General features: G+C 36.2%; 1 protein-coding gene across 1 annotated transcript in view; it reads left to right on the top strand.

Annotated features, from left to right (window-relative positions):
- The window catches only part of UBA6 (ubiquitin like modifier activating enzyme 6), a 79242-nt gene that overhangs the window by 22025 nt on the left and 38346 nt on the right, over window positions 1-18871 (top strand). The window contains exons 8-14 of the mRNA XM_053582363.1: window positions 1756-1878; window positions 3463-3586; window positions 7473-7576; window positions 8886-8948; window positions 11058-11134; window positions 11682-11748; window positions 18058-18201. Of these exons, the coding sequence (XP_053438338.1) occupies window positions 1756-1878; window positions 3463-3586; window positions 7473-7576; window positions 8886-8948; window positions 11058-11134; window positions 11682-11748; window positions 18058-18201 (702 nt within the window). The remainder of the gene's footprint in view (window positions 1-1755; window positions 1879-3462; window positions 3587-7472; window positions 7577-8885; window positions 8949-11057; window positions 11135-11681; window positions 11749-18057; window positions 18202-18871) is intronic.

Genomic DNA, 18871 nt, shown 5'->3' with positions numbered 1-18871 from the left:
TATATGGATAGGTATAACTTACATAAACAAGAACTATAGTCTGTTCTGCATACAGCAAGCCAAAATGACCCATTAAAAATATAAATCTGATCAAATATCTTCCAAGATCCTGTAAGATATGACCCTCTACCTACCTATGCAAATCAAGAGCTCTTTGGATCCTCAGTAATTTTTAAGAATGTGAAAGAGTCATGAAAGAATCCAGAAGGAGAACTGCTGGATTATGAAAGTAGAATGGAAGCGGTTAGACTTGCAGGAGCTGTTGGAGACTCTGGTGTCTCAGACAAAGGAGATAGGAATAGAGATAGTGAGAAGTCACTGAGTTTGAGGTACCCTGTGCAGCCTCCTTAGGCTAACAGAACTTGTGGGTGGATGAATGAGTTGTGAAGGAAGGAATGATCAAAAATCCTAGATTTCTGTCTAGCATAAGTAGGTGGTGGTGATATTGGGAACAGGGTTCTGTGGGAAAGATCATAGTTCTTCCCCTCTAATCAAATGCATGTTACTAACTCCACCTCCTTTGTTTTTGAAATCATTTGTTCCTTTAGAAAAAGGAAAAAGATGTTGTTCCTTTAAATGCTAAGTCAAAATTACCCTGTATGGTTAAATGTGCTGCAAATTTTGGGGTTGTGGTGTTTACATAGCATACTTATGCTCTGCAGAGCATTTATGTTATGGGTTACAATTTAAGCAACAGGGCACAGAAGTTTTACAAAATAACCTTACTAGGTTACAAATTAAAGTCTTTGTTTATGAAATTGACAGAGATATAACTCTACTTTAAACTATTTTGGAGAAAAAAGAATGTCTTGGAATTTATAGCTTTTAAACTTTTAAAGGTATTTAGTTTTATGTGTCATGGGCGGCGCCTGTGGCTCAACGGAGTAGGGTGCTGGACCCATATGCCGGAGGTAGCGGGTTCAAACCCAGCCCCGGCCAAAAACTGCAAAAAAAAGGAAAGGAAAAAAAAATACTTTTATGCCCCATTTGATCAATAAAGGTAATACATGATCAAGTGGGAGAGAGTCTTCCATTAACCATTTCACCACTTATATAATGAGAGTTATAAGTTATTTTAATCAGATATCTTCTTATATCAAAATATCAATATGCTTAATTTTTTTAGAGAAATATTACTTTATATAAGATTAGATGTATTACAAAATAAAGATTTCATTAGCAATAGCTCTAAAAATAGCTTGAAGCACAAAATAATCTTTTTTACAAATTCTTGGGATGTAGACCACGGGTGTGTTATAAAAACTACTTCTAATAAAACATTGTGTTTAAGAATTTAATTTTTACCTTTGTGACTTTGATTTGCACTCTTGGTTTCTCAGCTTTTTCTCTGTCCCCTCTGCTCTCAGCTTTCAGTTCTCTTCTGCTTTCCGTTAACAGCACTGCTTTTGCTGGGTGCTCCTCCATTCCTCTTCTCTAAACCAAGTATAAAGTCACTGCTTGACCATCAGACCAAGACATCTGTTTCTGATTGTGTTTGAATATTATGACAAGGCCAGAATTTTAGTTTTTTAAAAATCGTAGAAGTATAATGATAATGCACTGATGTTACTTCTGATGTTGTTTACCAAATACCAAACTCTCTTATTTCTAAACCAGTCTACAATGTATCCTATTCATAATTCATTTTATATTATAAAGGATATACTTAATTATAAACTAAATTGTCATAAAAGGGCATAAGGCAGTTGAGCTGGGTTTTTTTAATTAACTTGAACTTATTTTGTTATTTCACAGTTCATCAGTGCAGATATACATGGGATTTGGTCACGATTATTTTGTGATTTTGGTGATGAATTTGAAGTTTTAGATACAACAGGAGAAGAGCCAAAAGAAATTTTTATTTCAAACATAACGCAAGTATGATTATATCAATGAACTTTTTAAAATAAATTTTTTAGTTGATGTGAATGTTGTTTTCAAAAAGGTGGTATTAGCAAAATATTGTCATAATAGTATTTTTTCATTTGTTTTGCATTGTTTTATGATAACTCATAAGGGAATATTTTGTTAACTTTTTAAATGCAGCATATTAAAACTAACTTGAAATCTGCATATTAAGTATATTCTGTATTTCCCTCCAACAATATTTAATACTTATAGATCAACATTTGCCTGCCATAAATTTTAATTTTGTTCTGTGTCATGTTCCTAGGAACATGGACTGATCTCTGTGTCAGATCATGGATGCACCAAGTATGTGGGTTACCTGGCCTAACACTCTGACCATAGGAAGGGCTGCAAATCATCTTAGACAAAGTCATTTCTCATTTGTTATGTTTCTATAATATTATTTGGAAGACAGGTCAGGTTTAAAATTAATTGAGCTTCAAATGAAAAAGTCTGAATTTTCTAACCATACTCTCCTGATATCAAGTAAGCTTAATTTTTTATTACATGAAAGAACTAGAGAAATCGTTATGGTCCCCTCTTAATACTCTTTAACCTAAATAATTTACTCATGCTCTTTGTCATCAACTTACTTTAAAGTCCCCAAAGAAGCCAAATACACATAAGGGAATGATAATATACTTTGACATACTAGTATTTGTGCATCTGTCTTTATGTTTTATTTTTAAACCCAGTGTAACATCTCCCTCATGCCTTGTTAAGAAAAATTTATTGAAAAATCATCTTGTGTATCATTCTGCTACAGAATGGTTTATTATTTCACCTGAGTTACTCTTTCAGACATATTACTTCTTAGCGTTTTACCTTTTCTACTTTGTCTTAATTTGTCCCTGAGAATAACACACTGTTGGAATAAGCTCCAGAAGATAGTTTGGATTCTTATATTTTGTTACTATTTTCCTTTGTTGGATAGTGTAAGAAGTAAGGGGATCTTCAAAGTTAGGTTTTTTTATGTACACACAATTTTTTCTAAATGACTTTGAAACTAATAAATAACTTTGCTTTTTGTAAGTCATGAGAATTTTTAAATATGTAAAATATCTGAACCCCTCTGTGAAGTCTCCAGAACATCTTCCACAAAAAATACAGCTGTTTTTTTTTTGTTGTTGTTTTTTTTTGTAGAGACAGAGTCTCACTGTATGGCCCTCGGTAGAGTGCCATGGCATCACACAGCTCACAGCAACCTCTAACTCCTGGGCTTAAGCGATTCTCTTGCCTCAGCCTCCCGAGTAGCTGGGACTACAGGCGCCCGCCACAACGCCCAGCTATTTTTTGGTTGCAGTTCAGCTGGGGCCAGGTTTGAACCCACCACCCTCGGTATATGGGGCCGGCGTCTTACCAACTGAGCCACAGGCGCCGCCCAAAATACAGCTGTTTTTAACATTCATTAAAAAAACAGTAATAATTTCATCATTATTTTGTGACAGTTCTTTAAAGGCTTACTTTTACTAATGGAGAAGAATAGCTTAGAAATTTGTGATTACTTTTTTGTGTAAGATTTGGAAGAATATATGAACTTGTGATTATTTTTAGGCTAATCCTGGCATTGTCACTTGCCTTGAAAATCATCCTCACAAACTTGAGACAGGACAACTCATAACACTTCGAGAAATTAATGGAATGACACGTTTAAATGGAACGACACAACAAATAACTGGTAAATTTATATGTTTTATTAGTTCATTCATACTTAATTATTAGTCGGCACCTTTATAGTTCAGATACTACTATAGTTCAGTCAGTGTTGGGAACACAGCTTCACTTCACAGACATGACCTGTAGGAACGTTGAATCCAGTGAAGATATTGTTACACAGGGATAATGTTAAGAGAGTACAGGCATCTGGGAACCCTCAACTTTACAAGAAACTCACCAGTTTGGGGAGAGCAGCAGTAGAACGTTTCTTGAATAAAATCTAAAGGTTTCATTGGCTTAGGAAGTTGTTGAAAAAGAATACTCTATGCAGAGACAAACAGAAAAGCTCAGATGCAAGGTAGAACTCCAGCATCTCCAAGAAATAAAACATGGCAGGGCTGGCCATGTTTTATTAAGATTACAAGAATTAAGATCACAAAGAGTCTTAATTTTAAGACAGGAGGAAACTTCATAATCACATACAGTAAGTGAGCAAAGATTCCGTCATGGTTATCTTACAGAGTGCAAGAAAGGGAGTAGGTTTTTGGAGAAAGGGTAATGAATAAGGTTTAGACTTGAGGAACAAGGTAGCAATGAAGTATTGAAATGGAGATTTCTAGATGTTGGTTGGAGTATGTTCTTATTTAGTGGCTCGAGTAAAAGAGATGAATGGTTTTGTGACTGAAGGCAAGTTTTTTGGTGATATGTTGAGTCTGTTTTTCTTGATGGAATAATGTGAGATCATTTGGCCCCACAAAATGAAGGGTGCTACAGCAAAAGAAGTGAGGAAAGTAGGCAACAACACTGACAGCTACAACAAAAAAATAGCCAGGCCTTGTGGTGGGTGCCTGTAGTCCCAACTACTTGGGAGGCTAAGGCAAGAGAATCTCCTAAGCCCAAGAAGTTGAGGTTGCGTGAGCTGTGACACTACGGCACTCAACCTAGGGCCTAGGTCGACAGTGAGACTGTCGCAAAAAAAAAAAAAAAAAAGGAAGTGATTACCAGGCATCACACAGGGCCCACTTGAAGTTAGAGGTGATGAATTTATAGCAGCATTAATTTGCATAGTTTATGTTTTTTTTCCTCCAGCCATGTTTAAAAGCATTTAAAAGACAGTACTAGACAACTTGTAACTTGACTGTGTGGCAGATTGACACCTGTTTAGGAGAGAGTGGTTAGTTATGATTATGTATAGACAAGTAAATGGAATTATATTTTTTTCCTTAATGACTGCAAAATAATATTTTTAGGAAAGGAAAAATACCAGTCCCTGTTATAAACTCCTTGTAGATAAACAACTTTGGATCCGTATTTAAGCATCTTTGATAATATTTCCCAACTATAGCTGTATATCTTAAGTACAGATGCAGAACATTGACGTTGAAGAATTTATTTTTATTTTTGTAATAATTGACTAACCTAGCCATTGAGGGTTACTATTTGTTGTTTGGAGTTCCATGCCATGGTGGATTATGGTGATGGATCAGTTTCTTGAGACTGCCTATGTAAAGAGGAGCCACTGGATATCAAGGAATGATGAGAAAGAAAACCTACATTTTATACCAAAAATTCTTTTGAAGTTGGGGGGTAATGCTTAAATAGAGTGGCTGTTATGAAAGATTTTTTTTTTTTCCTTAACGTTCACTAATTGGTACTTCTCTAAGGTAGATATCTTTTAATGTGAAAAAACATTTTGTGTATATGTGTACGTGTGATTAAGTAGAATTAAAAATGAGTCCTAATTCAGACCAGGTCCCCTCTCCAGAGGTAACAGCAGCTAAGTTTGGTGTTTACTCTGCTGACCTTTCTGTCTACTTAATATGTAAATAATATTTATTATATGTTAAGTAGAAAGGGGGCTCACTTGTTTTTTTTTTTTTAATTTAATATTTTGAATAAGCAGATATTTCAGAAACAAGAAAGGGTAAATGTTTATAGTGAAAGTTTCCTGCCCATCCTTGGTCCTGCCTTCTCAGTTCTTATTCACCTACTACAGGTAACCACTGCGCTTAATTTATTGTGTACCCATCCAGGTTTTCCTTTTCCTTTTTTACACAGAAGGTAGCAGATAATATATAGTGCTGCGTCAGTAATTGTAGAGGTTTTTTTTCCTTTAAATTTTCTTTCATGGCTATGTAATATTTCACAGTAGGGATAAAAATATTATCAGAGCATTTCTTTTTCTTTTAAAGAGATGAGGTCACCTGAGTGCCACCTGTGATCCCAGCACTCTGGGAGGCCGAGGCAGGTAGATCGCCTGAGGTCAGGAGTTCGACACCAGCCTGAGTAAGAACAAGACCCCATCTCTACTAAAAATGGAAAAACAAAGGAGACATTGTGGCGGGTGCCTATGGTGCCAGCTACTGTGGAGGCTGAGGCAGGAGAATCATTTGAGCCCAGGGCGTTGAGGTTTCTGTGAGCTGTGACATCACTGAACTCTAGCCAGGGCAACAGAGTGAGACTCTGTCTCAAAAAAATAAAAATAAATAAACATGGTCTTGCCATGTTGCCCACGCTATAGTGCACTTCAGGTTCAAACTCCTGGTCTCAAGCAATCCTCCTGCCTTAGCCTCCCAAGTAATTTAGACTATAGGCACACCCCACTGTTCCTAGACAAGGAATAATTTTAACTTGCCTTTTTCATATTAGGAAGGAAATTTAGTATCTTTTTCTTAGGTTTTAGAGTATTTATTTTTCCTCTGATTTGAGCCATCTGTCCTTTGCCATTTTCTTGTCAACTTATTGATCATTTTCTTAACCATTCCCAGGAACTCTTGATTTATAGGGGATATTTGCCAATTTTTTTATATGAATTGCAAATACTTTTCCTAGTTTGGTATTTATATTTTGACTTTGCTTGTGATAGGATTTTATCATGAAGTTTTCCTTTTTATGATTATATAATCAAAATTTTCAGTCTTTTCTCTTAGGGCTTTTATGTTGAGTATTATTTAGGAAATCCTGCCACACTGGTAAGTTATAAAGGATTTTTTTCTCCATGATTTTATCTAAAACAATGTTGGCATTTAAACTTTTTTGACATTTAAAACTTACATTTACAGGTGGCGCCTGTGGCTCAGTGAGTAGGGCGCCGGCCCCATATGCCGAGGGTGGCGGGTTCAAGCCCAGCCCCGGCCAAACTGCAACAAAAAAATAGCCGGGCGTTGTGGCGGGCGCCTGTAGCCCAGCTACTCGGGAGGCTGAGGCAGGAGAATCGCCTAAGCCCAGGAGTTGGAGGTTGCTGTGAGCTGTGTGAGGCCACGGCACTCTACCCAGGGCCATAAAGTGAGACTCTGTCTCTACAAAAAAAAAAAAAAAAAAACTTACATTTACATTGGAATAGATATTTTCCTGGATGTCTTTTTCCCCCCAAAGATTTGTCAAATAATCTTTTTTTCCTCACTGGTTTTAGGTGCACCTTTATTGTGTCCTTTGTGTACTAGGGTCTTTTTCTGATTTTTCTAATGGATTCTCTTTGTCTGTTCATGAGCCAGCACCACACTGCATAAATCGTAGAATTATGATGCAGTTAGCACCACACTGCATAAATTGTAGAATTATGATGCACGGTTAGCACCACTCTACATAAATTGTAGAAGTATGATACATAATTAGCACTGATCTTATTGAGGCTTTATGATCTATTTTGATGTCTGAAAATAAATACCTCTCATTATTTTTTTTCTTTCTGAATTTTCTTGGTTATTTTTAAGTCCTAAAGTTCACATCAGAAAATGTAGTCTATATAGTTTCCCTTACTCCTCCCAACCTTCCATTAACAACAACAAAAAACTATTCTGCAATCTTAACCTTGTAAACTAAAGAGAATTAACATTCTCATGAGGATAAGTCTTCAAATTTCAATGTCTATATTCCTGTATAATTGTTTTCTTATTTTTTTCTTCTAGTCATATCACCATTTTCCTTTAGCATTGATGATACTACAGAACTGGAACCATATTTACATGGAGGCATAGCTGTCCAAGTTAAGACTCCTAAGACATTTTGCTTTGTAAGTATTTTTTTCTGCATAAAAATATTTTTTTACAGAAAAAAAATAGCAGAAGAGAAAAAAAAAACTCAGTTAACCCAACAGTTACTTTAAAGGCCAAATAGATTTTGTTTTTTAATGTGCATCCACTTTGAGGAAAATGGAATTAATCTAAGGAAATAAACTGATGATCACAAAAAAATTGCATATCTTCTATAGCTAGAATACTATGTGCATATAGTTGAGGTATATGAGTATACGCCAAAGGAATTATAGCTTCTTTAATTATCAAAGAGCTGAACATACTTTATAATTTACTTTCTAAGACAAGATAAAACATGTAAAGATTTAGGAAGGCTTGTTTTGCTTTATTATTCAATTATTTGTTTGAAATACATGTAAGGAATATTTCTTTATCGTACATGATAATCCAGATTTTTTAAATTTAATTTTATAAATTAAAAAAAAATAGTGTATATGCTGGAAATGTAAAATAATTCCTAGAAACTCCTGATGTTGAAAGGAAAATACAATTAGCTGCATAGAGAGAATATGAGACTACTTTTATGGAGGAACTAAGGAATTTCCTGCTGCTTACATCTTTAGGGCATTTCTCAGTGATGCTGCCTAACCTCTTGTTTTTCCTTACAAGAAGTCAAGGTTTTTAACTTGATTGTCTTTTCTTTTTCAGAACTATTAACTACTATGGTTTTTTACCAGGCTATGTTTAAGCCAAAGCTGGAACAAAACAATAAGTTAAAATGTGCAATATAGTTAGCCAGGTCTAACACTGTATATCTTCTTGTGCCCTGTTCCCAATTTTTAATTGGGTAGTTTATGCTGCAAGTAATTTAAGATTGGGTAGCTATTTCAGGGTTGTGTTTTGAGCTTTTGTTTTGCCTTTGTGTTCTTTGATCCACCGAGATTTTAGCTTGAGTCTATTCATGTCTTGTCAGGCATAACAAATCTTGATAACTTGATATCAGAAAAATATAGTAGCTTTTCTATTAAAACATAAATTTTTTCAAGTATGCAAATATTTTTACTAAGTGGTCCCAAATTTACTATGTGGAACAGGTTGATTTATTTCACTTTTCTTTTTTTAAATGTGGTCATAAGGTAAGAAAGAATGGTAGCTATTTTATATTTAATTAAAGTATCAGGTCATATCATGTTGACATACCAGGTCAACCACATTTATTTCAGACCTGCAAGAGAGATCCCCATTGCTTTTAGGTGATCTAAAACAATGACATATAACATGTTTTGTCAACTGATTACTCAGTTGCTCTCAAGTAACAAGTTGTATTTTTTTTTTTTTTTTAATTAGGAACCACTGGAAAGGCAAATAAAACATCCGAAGTGCCTCATTGCAGATTTCAGCAAACCTGAGGTAAATAAACACTTGGCAGGTTTGAGAGAGGCAGAGGGATGAGGGATGGGAATCAGCTAGTGGTTACAAGGTTAAAATAGAGTAACCACCTGCTTACCTTGCTGTTGGGTTTCCTAATAAAGGGTTATACTCACATATCTGAAGTTGACACTGAAGGATTAAAAACGGGAATTTGCATCTTGGAAAAAATGTTAGCATAATAGAAAAGCTTTACTTTTGTAATGATTTGCTAGTTTAGATAATTAGAAGATTATTTCAGTAATTCGGAGATGACCTATTAGAAGACTTTCTGAAGTGTGTAGAATTTTATATAATACATATTTCTTACTAAAGAAAAGATCTTAATTATATATCCTATTTCTTTAAATTACTAGAGGTAATTTTGTAACAATAAATGTATTTGTGGTAAGGAAGAAATTTCAAATGTGTAAATATTAATAAGGAAAAGGAATTAAGTGTTCTTGTGCTAACTTTTTGTCACTGTCATTTGATTGACATCACTCCAGGTTCCATACAGTATCCTGGTGAACCCCAGCCAGGTGCCTGGGTGGAGACAGGCACTGTTGTTAATGAAAGTGTGCTGGAGGGAATGTGGGTTCTTGGGTAGTCAGATAAATTCTTTCAGTTGACACATCCCTTCTGAGCAGAAAGGACAACCAGGATAAAAGAGTACAGGCCAAGTTACAGTATTCAGAGTTTATTGATAGACACACAACTCTACAAAATTAAGACAAGGCTTAACAATAGAGAGGGGAATGGAAACAGCTCACCAACGCTTATTCAAATTTTTTCTTCTTAGATACCCAAAGCTACCTTTTTCCAATGTGACATTCTTTCTTAATTTGCATAGTTCAAAGCAAAGATCACATTAATCCTTAATATAACTGAAAGGTTAAATGGCGGGGCCAGGAGACCAGGCCTCAGAGGAGATTTTCAGGCCAACTTTATTGAAAAGGGAGGGTGACCCACCCAGGCAGTATAAAGATGGCATCTGTGCCCAGGGGCAGTTAGAGACCACTTTCATTTTGGGGGGGCACTTTTATTTGGGAGGGCACATTCCACAGGTTGCCTGTCGGGTTATGGTTTGTGGGGGCAAACTTCTTGGGGGGTGGCGTCTTTGTCTTAGGAGGAGAGAAAAAAGAGGGAGAGGAGAAAAGGTTTATGTGTGGCTGCCTTTGGCCCCCAATAATTCAGTGTAACTTAATTTGATTGTCTTTACTTTTACAGAATTAACTACTATGCTCCTTTCTGGAACAAAACAATAAGTTTAAAAGCGCAGTATAACTAGCTAGGTCTAACCCTATATATCTTGTGCCCTTCCCAATTTTTAATTGCATAGTTTATGCTGCAAGTAATTTAATATTGGATGACTATTTCATAGGGTTGTGTTTTGAGCTTTTGTTTCAATGACCTATGACAACATTCCACTTCAAAAGTTAATATCTTAAATCAATCTACATAAACTACTCAAGATAGGCATCCTTAGGATGGGAACTAAATTTACAAAATAATAAGAATGGGAGACAGGGGGTGGAAGGTCAGACAGGACCTAAACTGGCCAGACCAGCTGTGTCATGTCCACCTTAAGTCTGCCTGACTCCATCTTCTTCTCACCCGGTGTTTTCACCCTGGTGCAAGATCAAAGTCTGTTGTGAAATCATTCTCCGACACAGCATCATTCACATTGCAGGAAAAATGACTCCCCCATTTTCTCACAATCCCCACGCGGTCTACACAGGTGCCCCCTGCTCTGCTTTGCTATCTCCCTTTGAATAAGTTCATTCCTATGCTAATCTTCTTTGGCCCTATGCTTTGTTTTGTCAATTTTAACTATTTCCTTCAGAGTTGATCTCTGCTTTACAAAGTTCTCTCTGAATGAAAGAAGGGTTTCTTTTTGCTTTTCAGAAACCCTTTCGTTAATGTACCCTAGGGCCTTACAGTAAGCTTATCAGCTTCTCTAAGCCTCGATTGTCTCATATGTTAAATTGTGTTGATAATAGTATTAAGTTGATCTGTTTATTGTGAGGATTATTAAATAGTGGTTAAAAAGCATTAAACACAGTGCCTAGCACATGAAAGCAATTGGCCAATTTTTATTGTTCTCAATAGGCGCCTTTACAGATTCACACAGCTTTGCTTGCCTTGGACCAGTTTCAGGAGAAGTACAGTCGTAAGCCAAATATCGGGTAATGTTTCCTGTTTAAACATAATGATTTTCCTTTTTTAAAAGTAATTTTTTTTCAAAAACTGATTTTTTTTAAGAAAAGTAACCCCCTTGAAATTGCAATATCAATACATATTTCGAACTATATAGACATTCTTTATGACTTTCTGCCCTTTTTCTTGGGTGTAGAGAGTAGTTTACAAAAATTAAATCATACTAAATGTGAATTTTTCCCACTTTGAAGCCTTTAAAAGCTACCACTTTTAAAAACAAAGATCTGAATTAATTCAATTGTTAATCCATTTATTTTTACTTTATACTTTATTAAGTCAGAGTACTGTTGGAAAATGTTTTTGCTTTGTATATTTAAAACTAAATCTTACTGTCCTGAGTTAAGTATGATTTTGAAGTAATATATTTATAAACCAGTTATCTTTAAGCCAATGAAATACTTTTATCTGTTAGCAGAATTCCATGTTTTTTAATGTATTTCATAATTTTAGTTTTGAATATGCCCTACTGTTTATGGCAGTTGAGTAAAGTGAAGTTAAGAGTGTTTTGAATTGCAGATGCCAACAAGATTCAGAGGAACTATTCAAAATGGCAACATCGATAAGTGAAACCTTGGAAGAGAAGGTGAATATTCAAAGTTCATGCTTTCAAAAAATTTGTTTGTAACATATAAATGTTCTCTATATTAATAGTTTCTTATCCTTTAAATCCCAGCTACTTGTTGATATTGTATGGTTAGGCAGGTTCTACTTTTCCCTGTAAAACAGTCGACTTGCCTCACGGGGTTGTCATGGACATTAGTGTCTCAATTTTGTGAAGCATTTAGATTGCCGTGTGCCAGGTGACCACTGTGCCCTGCTCTTGCTGTCACATTATTGGTATTAATGTCTTTTGTTCTTCTGTTCTCCTTTACTTGGTTTGTTGACCTTACTCAACCTCATTTTCTATAAGGCATCAACTTTTCCTGTAAGTTACCTCTTTTATACATTATGCAGTCACATCTTTTAGTCACATTTTGCATATCAGATTGGACTTGAACATATCACCTAGATAATGTTATTTTGTGCTGCCAATGCCTGTGTCTGCCAGTAAACAGTTTCATTTAAGAAGCTGTTAACATAGCAGTGTTAGTGTAATTTTTTGAACATTTTATTATTTTTGTTCTTATTTTATAAAAATAAAGGGGAAATTTAAGTCTTAATATCAGTGGTAGGAAGTTCTGATTTCCTATATGTATATAACTAGAGAAAAAAGAATAAATGTACTGAAGCAGAGGCTCACTAGTCATAAAATGGCTTCTGTTGTGTATTTAATGGTTAGAGAAAGGAAATGTATGAAAAGCTAGAAATAGAGTTGAAGTCTATGATTAAACCGAAGGATATGGTTAGGGACTTATTTGGCTAATTGAGGTAAAATTTATATGAAGTTGTGTACAAAATTCTGTACACAACTCAACTGAACACAATGACTTCCAAGTGTGTGAGCATATATATTCATCACCACTGTCAAGATACAAAACATTTCTGTAATACCAAAAAGTTCCCTCATGCCTCCTTATAATCACCTCTAGCTCACACCCAAACTCAGTCAGCCCCTATAGTTTGTTCATAAACTCATCCCAGAAAAAGCACCACATGCCTTGTTGCTAAATGTCACTAAAGCACCTTTTGAGGTATTCCCCTCAGAAAGCTGTGCACTGATACCAGTGCCTAGTCTATCCTTCAAAGCACTTTTGGAACTCTTTTTCCGGCATGGCCATCAGAGCTGTTGTCATTGGCAATTAACTTCATAAACTCATTCTAGAAAAATTGCTGTGAAGGGTGGACTAGGTGCTGGCTTTGGTGCAGTACCTCTGAGGTGACTGTAGTAATATTCAACAATGAGGGAGATAGCACTTTCTGTAGGACAAGTTCATGGACTTAATTGCCAGACCTCTTATATTTAATTTTGTAACCAAACTGCCAAATTGTTCTAAAAAGTCGCTGTACGTTTTGCATTCCCACCAGAAATGTGTAAGAGTTTCAGTAGCTCTGTATCTCTCCAATACTTTGTGTTGTCAGTTCAATTTTAATCACTTTGACATGTGTAGTGTCTTCTGTTTTAATTTGCATTTTACTAACAGCAATGAATTTGAACATCCTTTTAAGGTGCTTATTTGCCATCCATACCCCTTCTTTACTAAATTGTCTTTCCAAATCTTTACCTATTTTTTAATTAGGTTTTTTATTTTCTTATTAGGAAAGTTCTTTATCTCTTTTTTGGTGCCTTTTCTAAAGCATTGTCTTTGTGTATTTTGCATATGAGTCCTTTATCAGATACGTATTTTAAAATTATTCCCTTAAGTTCAATTTGTCAGTTTTTCATTTTGTAGCTTGTGCCTTTTATCCTAAGAAATTTTTGTTAGCGCAAGTCACAGTTCTTCTGTTTTCATCTAGAAGTTTTATAACTTAGTAATTTAATAATTTAATTATTGTATGTTATGCAAAGTATGGTTCAAGACATGACCATGCAAAGTATAGATCAGTGTACATAATTATACTGTACACTAATTTTGTGCAGTTTCATGAGTTTTTATATACTGTACAACACATAGATCAAGATTCAGTTTTCTGTGTATGAATGTCCACTAACTCTGGCCCATTTACTGAAAACACTGTTCTTTCCAGCAAAAGTGAGGGCATCTTCGCCAGCACTTGCTAACCATGGTGTGTAGGCCTATTTCTGAGCTCTGTTGTCTTCATGTTAATTATTTCTCTTTGCGAGGCCCATCCTGTCTTGATTATTGTGACTTTCAGGTTAAGTCTCAAAACCATGTTTCGTGAATTTCTATAGTACAGTTCTCAGAAAGAGCTGAGGATTATAGTATTCTTTTTTTTATTGGCACCGCTGAAGTGTGCAAGTGTAAGTGCCTTTTTTTTCTTTTATTTATGTATTATTATTATTTTTTTTTTGGCCAGGGCTGGGTTTGAAACTGCCACCTCCAGCATATGGGGCCAACACCCTACTCTGTTGAGCTACAGGTGCTGCCCAGGATTATAGTATTCTGAGTTTTTATGTCTCACATTTTTTCTTTATCCTTCATACTGGAAAACTAGCTTAACTGGATGTAAAATTCTAGTATCTTTTCTTTCCTCACTGATAGATATCTCACTTTATATCTTGCTATGGATAAACAAGATGCCAGCCTAATCTTTGTACTCTTAACAGTAATCCAGTCTTTCTGCCTTGAGACCTTGTTTACAGAAGGGTCCAAAAAAAATGTGTATACATTTTAAGAAAGGAAAAAACTGTATTGAAATTGTAACACTCCATATACACCCATAACAAAAAAAGAATATAAGTGACACGTGTGACTTCCGTTGTCACAGGAGGTGCTCACATGGTCACCACCAGTGTCCAGACACTTCTGATTGTGGGAACTACTGCATGACCAATGCAAGGTCTCCTGGGCCTTCCTGCGTGCAGGTCACACATGCACCGTGTGTCTCTCACCACAGATGCGTGCAGCTGTTGGGTACATTGGGGATCTTGCTGCACACTCACACCTCACTGTCACTGTGCATCCACAGCGTTTTCAAATTTCAAATACTTTGAAGTAGTCTTTGTACACCTCAAAGAACTGGTGCTTCTGCCATTTTCTCTTGACTGTCCTGCCTGTTAAATGGTGACACTGGCACTCATTTGATTACTGCCATATTTTGAGTGAATGTCGTCCCACATTGGTAGTATAATTCAATTCAACTTTGAAAAGAAATACATAGATAATAGCTCTTAAAATGTGTATATGGTTTTTTGGCATCCCTGGTATTTGTCCTCATCTGTGAAATCTAATAGTGTCACCAAATTAGATCTCAAGAGTTAAGTGTTCAGTTCATTTTCTCAGGTACACCATGAGCCCATTTTAATATGTAGATTAAGATATTCTTTAATTGGTTATTTCTTTCCCTCTATGGAGAGGCAGAGTGGATGATTTTTGTTCTTGTTTTTAAATTTCTCTTCTTTTTTTTTTTTTTTTTTTGAGACAGAGTCTCACTATGTATGTAGCCCTTGGTAGAGTGCTGTGGCATCACAGCTACCTTAAACTCTTGGGCTTAAGCAATTCTCTTGCCGTAGCTTCCCAGGTAGCTGGGACTACAGGCACCCACCACAATGCCTGGCTATTTTTTTGTTGTTGCTGTAGTTGTCATTGTTGTTTTTGGTTGTTGGTTTTTAAATTGCTAATTCAAGATATTTTTCCTCCATCTTCAAAGTGCTTTTTATGTAATTCACTCCAACAGATTTTATACAACTTGTGATTAGTTTGGAGGAAATTTTCAGTAATTACAATGTTTTATTCTAACTTTCTGCTTTTTTAACATTAGCATTGTGTTACAGACTTTTGTGCTTAGTGCTTAGTTTGGGGACAGGGTAAGGATTTAGGGTGCTTTTTAGATTCCTACTTTATAACATTGTCTTCTCTCAGGATACAGAAAAGGACTTTATTTAATGGTGACTTTCATTTTGGTGGAGAGGTGTTGGCTGTCTTGATGGTCTCTGGTTTCTGCTTCCCTCCTTGAGCCTTGTTTTTCAGAGTGTGTCCCTTCCCTTCCTGCTCACCTCTTTCTCTCCCGGAGAAGTTCTTCTCTGTAGCTAGGGCTGAGACCTGCCGGGTGTCATGCTCTTCAGAACCTTGTGCACTTAAGGTGGGGCTTCTTTTTCTTTGGATGACTTAGACTATGCTTTGTTACTGTTTGGCCTTTTTGCTCTGGTTTGCATGACTACTTCATCCCCTCTGCTCTTTGTAGGCTTGTAGTGCTATGATGGCTGAGGTGGCTCCGTGGGGGTTTGGTCTCTGTTTCTGTACTTAAAAATCAGTTTATAATATTCTGTTCCCTAGTAATGCTAAGCCCTATACTTCGTATCTCTTTGTAGTTATACCTATGTTCTAGAGCAGGTGTCCTCAAACTTTTTAAACAGGGGGCCAGTTCACTGTCCCTCAGACCATTGGAGGGCCAGACTATAGTTTAAAAAAAAAAAAAACTATGAACAGATTCCTATGCACACTGCACATATCCTATTTTGAAGTAAAAAAACAAAACGGGAACAAATACAATCACACCGCCTCATGTGGGCCGCAGTTTGAGGACCCCTGTTCTAGAGATTGTGTGCAGAAATGTAGACTTAGGCTGTTGTCCATATCCTAGGGTAACCAAAACATTTCAGGATTTGGATGCTTGTTTATTTACCTAAAAAAAAAAAATAGAATCTTGAGAGATAACATGACCTAATAAATGGTGAGACTATCGCTGTGAAATTGGCCATCAGGGGTTTAGATCCTGGCTTCACTGCTTACTAGCTTTATAATCTTGAATAAATTATGTAGTCTTTCGGAGTTTCAGTTTTCTTAGGGTATATTTTCTAGGATTATTTTAAAGATTATGTGCAGACTTAATACACAACTTGGCACAGCATGTGCTCACCCAGACTAACTGCTGTTGTCATTCCCGTCATTGCTTATGTTGTGTCACCACCATCTCTTTTCAGAAATGGCACAATTTAAATCATAATCTGAGTTGAGGTTGGTGCTTAATAGTTGAAAATAATGAGTTATAGAAAATTGAAATAGAGTACCTATTTACCATTTTTGTACCACAAATATTTTTGAAAGTATAGTAAAAACCCTTTTCCCTCAAAAATATATAAAATCTATTGTTTATATAGGGTTTCAGGAGCCCTGCTTGAAGCTTAAGGTTAAAATTAAGATTAGTGGGGCAGTGCCTGTGGCTCAGTGAGTAGGGCACCGCCCCCATATTACTGACGCTGGCAGGTTCGAACCCGTCCCTGGCCAAACTGCAACAAACAAAAAATATAGCAGGGCATTGTGGCGGGTGCCTATAGTCCCAGCTACTCTAGAGGCTGAGGCAAGAGAATCGCTTAAGCCCAAGAGCCGGAGGTTGCTGTGAGCTGTGACACCACGGTATCTACCAAGGGCAAAAAAATGAAACTGTCTCTAAAAAAAAAAAGTAATAAAATAAAAAATTAAAATTAAGATTAGTAATATTTTCATAATAGAAAGAGAAACCAGAACTTATGCAAAGATCTTTTTCACAAATAAGAAATTGTGCTAAAATGGTAGCTCAAAAGTCAATCTATAGTATTTCCTTCATAATACTAATAAATTTTATTTTTAGCAACATAATTTGAATTTTTTTTTTTTTGTAGAGACAGAGTCTCACTGTACCGCCCTCGGGTAGAGTGCCGTGGCGTCACACGGCTCACAGCAACCTCTAGCTCTTGGGCTTACGCGATTCTCTTGCCTTAGCCTCCCGAGCAGCTGGGACTACAGGCGCCCGCCACAACGCCCGGCTATTTTTTTGTTGCAGTTTGGCCAGGGCTGGGTTTGAACCCGCCACCCTCGGCATATGGGGCCGGCGCCCTACTCACTGAGCCACAGGCACCGCCCCATAATTTGAATTTTTAAATATAGTTGAGAAAATTATCTTTTAACAATGTATTATGTCATTCATTACAGTTCTTTCTATTTACACTTCCAGCATAAATTGATAGCTTCTTATTTTTATGAATCCTATTATTTTAATTTATTTTCATTAACGAACTTTTTGAAAAAATTCTGGTTGTTTCTAAATATTGGCTGATTGGTGTCCCAGAGCCGTTAACAAAAACTGTAAGTGATAGATTGTCTAGTAAATTCTACATAGTGCCCGAAGGTGACTTGATTTCTGAAAGACAAATACGCAAGTCCTGGTAAAGTGAGGCACTAAAGTAACAGGTGGCCTCAGCTTGGGACAGTTTTGACTTAAAAGCTGTTCAGTACGGAAATCGAGTAGCTTTCTTAGACCTTAAATTCTGTTATAAATTCTCATATTAGTCATTGAAATTTTAAGTGTGCTATATGAATACCATTAACCTCCTCTCTTTCACGGCATGTCCCAGCCTGAAGTGGATGAAGATGTCATGCGCTGGCTCTCCTGGACTGCCCGGGGCTACTTAGCCCCTCTGGCTGCAGCAGTAGGAGGTGTTGCCAGTCAAGAAGTACTAAAAGCTGTGACAGGAAAGTTTTCTCCTTTGTGCCAATGGGTTAGTTCTGAATTTTAATGTTTTTTATTGATAAATTTAAGGTTGAATTCTCTACTCACAAAATAAATGTGTTACATATTATTATGTAGTATTAATTAACATATTTGAAAAGCAACCTTCAAATAGTTTTTGATGCATCAGAGAGATGCAATTACTATGCCTCCAAAACCTACTTCTGTAATCGAAATCAACAGGATGATATTTTGGGGCTATTGAAATATAACCCAAAGTTGTCTTCTCACTGTATTTTCAACAGGATGATATTTTGGGGCTATTGAGATATAACCCAAAGTTGTCTTCTCAATGTATTTCCCTCAGTTGTGAGAGTAGGGGAAGAGTTTTCTGTCTTTAGCTGATCTCCACTGCTGTCAGCTTAGTGTTCTCAGCTCTCAGTACTCTTGAGCTTGCTCCATGGAGTCTTTTGCATCATGAATCTTCAGTTCCCTTCCTGAATGTAAACGTCTAAAGATGGAAGACACAGGCACGGCACAGGTTTCCGGACTATGCAGGGTGAAAACATCACAACATGAATAACAACTCTCATTTCTGTAACCAGAAGGAATAATTGGCACTTTCTTTCTTAAAATACTTAAGACATTTTGGGTAAAACATTTATCTTTTATATTTTAAAAAGTATGTAATGTTATTTTGCTGCTGATTCTTTGATTTC

The sequence above is a fragment of the Nycticebus coucang genome, chromosome 1 (assembly GCF_027406575.1).
Source record: "Nycticebus coucang isolate mNycCou1 chromosome 1, mNycCou1.pri, whole genome shotgun sequence".
Classification (NCBI taxonomy): domain Eukaryota; kingdom Metazoa; phylum Chordata; class Mammalia; order Primates; family Lorisidae; genus Nycticebus; species Nycticebus coucang.
Note: the sequence above shows the minus strand (reverse complement) of the source record. Positions and strands in the feature narration are given on the sequence as shown.